The 6,770-nt window shown below is 44.6% G+C and overlaps 1 protein-coding gene across 1 annotated transcript; it reads right to left on the bottom strand.

Moving 5' to 3' along the window:
- Positions 1 to 1,064: 1,064 nt before the first annotated feature.
- CDKN1B (cyclin dependent kinase inhibitor 1B) lies at positions 1,065 to 6,270 on the bottom strand. Its single transcript, XM_080812465.1, has 3 exons — positions 5,224 to 6,270; positions 4,562 to 4,691; positions 1,065 to 2,452 (listed from the first exon to the last, which is right to left on the bottom strand). Exons 1-2 carry the CDS (start codon positions 5,696 to 5,698, stop codon positions 4,570 to 4,572), a joined length of 597 nt encoding a protein of 198 aa, XP_080668591.1. The 5' UTR covers positions 5,699 to 6,270; the 3' UTR covers positions 1,065 to 2,452; positions 4,562 to 4,569.
- Between the last annotated feature and the right edge of the window lie 500 nt (positions 6,271 to 6,770).

The raw sequence follows: 6,770 nt of genomic DNA, 5'->3' as shown, positions 1-6,770 counted from the left end.
AAAAAACACCCCATCTGTGTGTATTGAATAGAATCATAAAAACACCTTTAGCCCTTAATTAAAATAATACCTACTTGGAAGATGTAGCCCAGCCACCAAAGGACCTTCTTTTCCCTTCCCGGCAGCAGAAGAGAGACGACCTACCCCCCTCCACACGCCTTTTTTTAAAGCAACTTCAGGTCAAAATAAACTCAAACTATCTTCTTTAGAGTCCCTTTTGGGGTGCGAAAATGTAAATGCAAGTATTTGAGGGTAACAGTTTAACCCAAATTCAGATTTTTGCAATTTAACCATCTGCAGATGCCTAGAAAAAATAATTTACTTTTACACCTTAGCTACATTTTTAAAAGAATGTGAAATAACAGGAATCAGTTTTTAGTAAATTTGACTTTAAAAGGCCTTGTTTAAATTTTTTATTTAAATAAAAAAGTATCTATCTCTGCCATGTGGATATGGGCCCCAAACCCTCAAATTTGGTATTCAGATTAACCAGTTTTAGGTTGTGTGGATTATCACCAGGAAAGTTCAAAATTGAGGAATTTGTCATGACCAGTTTAATTTGAAGAATACCTGTTTTAAATTAGTGTGGAATGCATGCCAATTTCTAAAAGACCTATACGTATCTTAATATTTTGGACAAGAGGTGTACATTAGATGGTCTAAGCAACTGCTCTCATTTCTCACACTTCTATGTGTAAATACACAATTTAGAGAAGTCACCATGTTACTTTCATTTTCAGTCCTGCAAATGTGTGATCAGCCAGCCTACACTTACGTAAAAATTTTTGGTTCTGACACATATCCTATAAGACCTAAATATTTGAACTAATGAGAGATTTGACAATCTTATTTATATGAAAATGTGGCTTTTCCACTTCACATATCTAAAGCTTTGCTCACTCATACAGAACTAAGTGGAAAATAGTGACTACCACATTCAGAGCCACATAAACATCATCTCAGACATGAGCCTAAATCATCAAGATATTTGCCACTTCACATTATATTTGTGTAAGACTAGAATGCCAGGTCAAATACCTCAAGCTTAATAAAGCACATTACAGTTAAACTCAATGAATAGCTATGGAAGGTTTATTTATTGATTGCTTCATGTTTAACAATAATTGGCATCTTTTTCACACATTACAAAAAATTATACTTGGCTCAGTATGCAACCTTTTAAGCATAGCCATATTATTTAACATAAGAAGGGAAAAAACCTATTCTACTCAATACAGCATTTACAAATGCACAAAACATGCCACTTTGGCTTGTATATGGTCTAGATTAAAAAAAAAATCTTTTTAACATAAATAAGTTAGTATAATTTTTCAGTGTCTTTACAGAGTTATGTACACAGGTACACTTCAAACGGTTTGTTTCATACACATACACAGGCAATGTAAAAATACTGTTTAAAGATGTAGTATCCATTTCAATAATTTCACGTGTGCTTTTCTCTCTACACACTTTCCTTTAAAAATACCATTTCCTTTGGACAGATTAACAAATAGAATGAGAAGCTTTAAATTAAAAATTAATTCATTATTTTTCTTATGTGAAGTTGCAGATCTTTAAAAAATATCCAAGGATTTGGAATTATTTTGACCGTGTCTACAAAGCCCAAAGTCCAAAAAAAATTTGAAAATTTCTCAACAAACCTGATAAAAATTAGATGGTCGATTCTGAGCACTCAGAACTCCCCCATACACCCCAGATTCTTGCCCAGAATTACCTGGAATGATTATCTAACTGCTGAATAATTAACTGGTAAATTCCAATTTTAAGAGGAACTGGGGGGGGGGGGGTGCGGGGATGACTAAGAATAGTCTGGTGTGGTGTTTTTTGCTGTTGTTAAAAAAAAAAAAAAAAAAGCCATTTGCCAGTATATATGGAATCATAAGAGCTCCCAAATGAGAAAAAGCTTCATGTAAAAATAATCGGCCATTAATTGCAACCGGTGCTCAAATTTGGATGCTTTTTTTAAACGAAGTATCAGTTTTCACTGAAAGAGACATTACATCTTTAAAGAAAATAATTCAAACCCTTCCCAAAACTGCTTCTCTCCATGCAAGTCAAATATTTTACTCCTTGCTCTAAATGGAAGCAAGCTCTTCATAAGGCCCCCCCATGCCAATTCTGCAGCCCCACCCCACCCGCCCTTCCCCCAAAGTTTATGTGCTACATAAAAGGTAAAAACTATATACACAGGTAGTACAATGAAGCAAATAAGGAAAAACCTAATTGCACAATGCTACATCCAATGCTTTTAGAGGCAGATCATTTAAGAGTGCCTAAAAATTTTAGTGTTATTGTGTTGTTGCTTTTCAGTGCTTATACAGGATGTCCATTCCATGGAGTCAGCGATATGTATTAAAAAATTTTAATTTATATCTTCCTTGCTTCATCAAGCAGTGATGTATCTGATAAACAAGGAAACGTGCTCTTATTTCTGCAAAAGAAAAAAAAAAAGAACAAATTAGGAAAAAAGCACTAGAATAACATTACCAATGAAGTACAGGAATCATTTTGTCACTGTCTTAATTGTGAAATACCTAAGTGACAGAACAGAAAAGTGTGTACTAAAAGTTGATGACTATAGTCCTCTCCATCCAATGTTTCCTTCATTGGCTTTCTACTCTCCTCTGTGCGGTGTATTTTTGTTTATAGAGCAGTGGGTCTCACCAGTGGGCACTTTTGCCCCCCAAGAGATATTTGGCAATGTTTGGAGACATTTTTGGTTGTTAACACTGGGGGTGGGGAGGGTGCTACTGCCATCCGTTGGGAAAGGCCAGGGTTGCTGCCAAACATTCTACTAATGCACAGGACAGCGTCCCACAACAAAGAATTATTCAGCCCAAAATGCCAACAGTGCAGAGGTTGAGAAACCCTGGTCTAGAGAATTGGGGTCAAAGATGGTAAGGAGAGGAAAACTAAGAAACTGTAAAACTTAAGAGTATCAGAATCTTCTAAATTTGAAAAACACCTGGGCCTATAACTTATAAATGCTTGCCAAAGAAAAATTCTAAACATTCTAGTTTCTTGGTCATATGCAAAATACACACATGAATGCTTTTGAACAAGTTATTACTATTTCTAGTATTCTCTGAACTGGCAGTATTTACTAACAAATGCCTCTCTGTATGTCAGAATGGGGTCAGATCAAAATTCAGTAGGTGTGATTCACTGTGGCTCATCTGATGAGCGAGGCTACAGGTCACAAACCACAAGTCCCAAGCTGCAGGTTGCTTCAGGAAATTTTTTATCCAATTTTCCCACTTCATATATAGTTATAAAATAGAGATTCTATAGGGATGTTTTGTTAAAGCTTTGAAAAATGTCAGATGGGTGTGAAGAAATCATAAATATGACACTATAAGCTAAAAACACAACAAACTAGAATCTCACCTTAATCTCTATGTTCTTTATTCTTACCTTTTTATAAATGAGAATTTTAAAAATTAGTAACATCTACTGAAATCTCTTTATGTGCGAAGCTATGACTGTGTTTGGGGTGGGGGGAAGAGGTCATGGTGCTCGATGGTATGAAGTTTTCAAACTATTAATATATACACTTTGATCATTATGGATAACCAATCTGTGGAAAGTTGAGGGCTCAATTATTCAAATTAACTATTCATATTGATCAGACTTTAGTAGATGGAAAAAAATCTCCACTTCTCTTGCCTAAGGTAGATCTACCCTTGAGGGCCTTGTTATCTATTATCCGTTTTCCCTACAAATATCCCAATCATCCTGTTCTAGCACAATCAGACAATTAGTATACATATTCTGACTTGTGCCTGGACTGCTTAATCCAGCAAAGTTAACTTAACTTCTGCTTTGCAACTTCAGTGTTACCAGAAAATTCTGTAGGGACCTTAGCATTTTTCCATTTTATTTTGTCCCCCCCCCCGGCCTTTTTTTTTTTTTAATACACAGGGCTCGTTTCCTGTTCTCCAAATTTGTAAGCAAACAGGGAAAGTGGCAGTTTGTGAAAATGATAAAAGAATGTAATATACCTCCCTATTCACGTTGTTAACAACTGGATTCACCAGATATGAGCTATTTGCACCTAACTTTTCCCTCAAATTTTAAAATTTAATCACTTGCCATTTCCCCACATATACCTCAAAATCTGTTACTGAGTCAACCTGAACCTCTGGGAAATGAATTCTCATGAAGTGGGACTGAGGCATATCCCAGTTTTTGTTCAGATGGGGGAAAGAACCTATTGTTCCCAACAAGTTTTGGTGGGGTTCAGAGGGACTGGACCTTCCCACTCATCGGGCTTTGGTCACAAGTACTTGGTTAGGACACCTGCTCTGGTTATTCCGTGTTTCAAGGAAAAATGATCTCGGGATGTAGAAACTGTGAAAAAATTACAGTATCCCCACCAGTGATTCCTAGCCTTCCCCATTCCTACTTTTTGACTTCCCAAAATATAAACAATACAAAAACCCACAAGCTCTAGTCTGCCAGCAACCACTAAGATCGGGTATCTCAGAGTATGAAAACCCAATTCGGGGTGTCAGTTACGTGCTCCTAGCAATCAACCCACCGAACAGTTTACGTTTGACGTCTTCTGAGGCCCGGCTTCTTGGGCGTCTGCTCCACTGAACCCGCGTTCGGGGAACCGTCTGAGACATTTTCTTCTGTTCTGTTGGCTCTTTTGTTTTGAGGAGAGGAATCTAAGGGCAAGAGGGAGTTTTAAAAAGAACACACACAACCTTTATTAGGAAAACAATGGCTGACAAAAGTTGGCACGATAGTCAGGGGATGAAAAACCCACACCTCCACCCACAATCCTGGATCCGTCATGCCCAGTGGCCTTTAAGGGCACAAAATGAGGTTGTTTTCACATAACAGAAAGTGTATTCTACGCCCCAAAGCTCTCTCTCCACTGCCAAGAGGGAGGCCGCTGATAAACATCCCGGCGTAGTCACAGACCTACCGCTGGCTAGCGGGGAGGCACTGCGATGTTTTCGGTTGGAGAAATGATCAGATACTACCCCCTGAGGCTCCTGATTTAAAAACCATCACCAGACAAGCGGTCAGCCGGACAGCATTTAATAAAAACCTAAGATTAGGGCAGTTCGCTCCCCGAAAGCTAAATCGGAATGCTCTGAAAAGAAAGTGGAGGTGAAGACCCTCAAGCAGGTCAAAGCGGTGCCCCGGCCGGACAGACAGACGGACATGTTGTGTGTGGGGAAGGGTCATTACCGTCTGTGGCCGGTCGCTTCCTTATCCCAGTGCACTGCTCCGCTAAGCCGGTCTGGTTGTCCGCCGTGTCAGTCTTTTGGTCTACCAAATGTGTGTCCTCTGAGTTTGCCTGAGACCCCACTAAAGGCACCGCCTGGCGGGTCCCGCTGACGTCCTGGCTCTCCTGCGCCGGCACCTTGCAGGCGCCTTTGGGTGGCCGCGGGGGTCTGTAGTAGAACTCGGGCAAGCTGCCCTTCTCCACCTCCTGCCACTCGTATTTGCCCTCCAGGGGCTTGTGATTCTGGAAATCAAAATTCCACTTGCGCTGGCTTGCCTCTTCCATGTCTCTGCGGTGCTTCTCCAAGTCCCGGGTCAGCTCTTCGTGGTTGACCGGGCCGAAGAGGTTTCTGCAGGCGGAGGGCTTGGGGTACTCCGCCTGTCTGGCGTCCATCCGCTCCAGGCTCGGGCTCCCGTTAGACACCCGCACGTTTGACATCTTCCTCCCGGGTCTTCACGACCGCCTCGCGCGCGCGCTCGCGGAACAAAACTGAACAAAACAAAACGCCCCGACCCAGCCCGCACCCCTCTTATAAGCCCTGCGACCGCGCTCGGAGCCAAGAGAAACAAACACGGACAAGTAACTGCCCGAGCGTCAGGGGCGCACTGGCTCTGCGGGAGGGGGAGGGGAAGCCCCGGCCAGGCAGCCGAGAGCCGCCGCCGATCAAGTGTACCGGCGAGCTCGAGGGCGGGGAGGGGAGGGGAGTGGAGAGAGGAGGGGGTGGCAAAGCCCGTCCAAGCCCCGGCGGCGGCGAGCCCGCGGGTCCCGCCAACCGAGCGGCTCTCCAAACCTTGCCGGCGTCGGAGTCGCGGAGCAGCGAGGCAGTGGGGACAGGGGAGGGGGAGAAAAACACCCCGAAAAGACGAGCCCCCTTTTTTTAGTTGCCCAATATGGCGGTGGAAGGGAGGCTGACGAAGAAGAAAATGATTGACACCGCAAGTCTATTTAAACAGAGGAGGAGATCCATTGGTTGCGGCGCCGGGAGCCGCCCCGCCGAGGCTGGCGAGCGCGGCCTTAAGGTGGCCCCGCGGCCGCGCCGCCTCCCCGCCCGCCCGCGCGCGCAGACGCCGACAGCGCCGCCCGGAGATTGGCTGGTCGCGTGACTGCCGGAGGTGTGCCGCTGCCAGCAAACCTGCTCCGGCTGGCCTCGGAGAAATTAAAAACGAGACAAACAAACTCGCCAAACGGCCGGGAAGCCGGGGAGGGGCGGGAGGGGCGGGGGCGGCGGAGCCTCGGGTTCAGGTCCCCGCGCGGTGCTGCCTGGCGCGCCCGCTGCTCGCCGGGGGTGGGGACGGAGGGGCAGGATCCCGTGATCTCCAAGGTGGTTGGCGGTCGGTTTACGCCTCGGTGGCGATCTTGTTTTCCCCGCGGTCGCCGAGCCTGGGAGGTGCGGGCCGCTGAGGGCGGAGGCAGGCTGTGGAAGCTCTGCCCCCAAGCTGGGCTCTCGCCGGTGGGCCCTAACCGCTGGCACTGCGGGGAGGCAGGGCAGCCTGCGCCGAGGGCTGGGAGC

The sequence above is a fragment of the Martes martes genome (genome assembly GCF_963455335.1).
Source record: "Martes martes genome assembly, chromosome: 8".
In the NCBI taxonomy this organism is placed as follows: domain Eukaryota; kingdom Metazoa; phylum Chordata; class Mammalia; order Carnivora; family Mustelidae; genus Martes; species Martes martes.
This window is presented reverse-complemented; position numbering and strand designations above follow the sequence as displayed.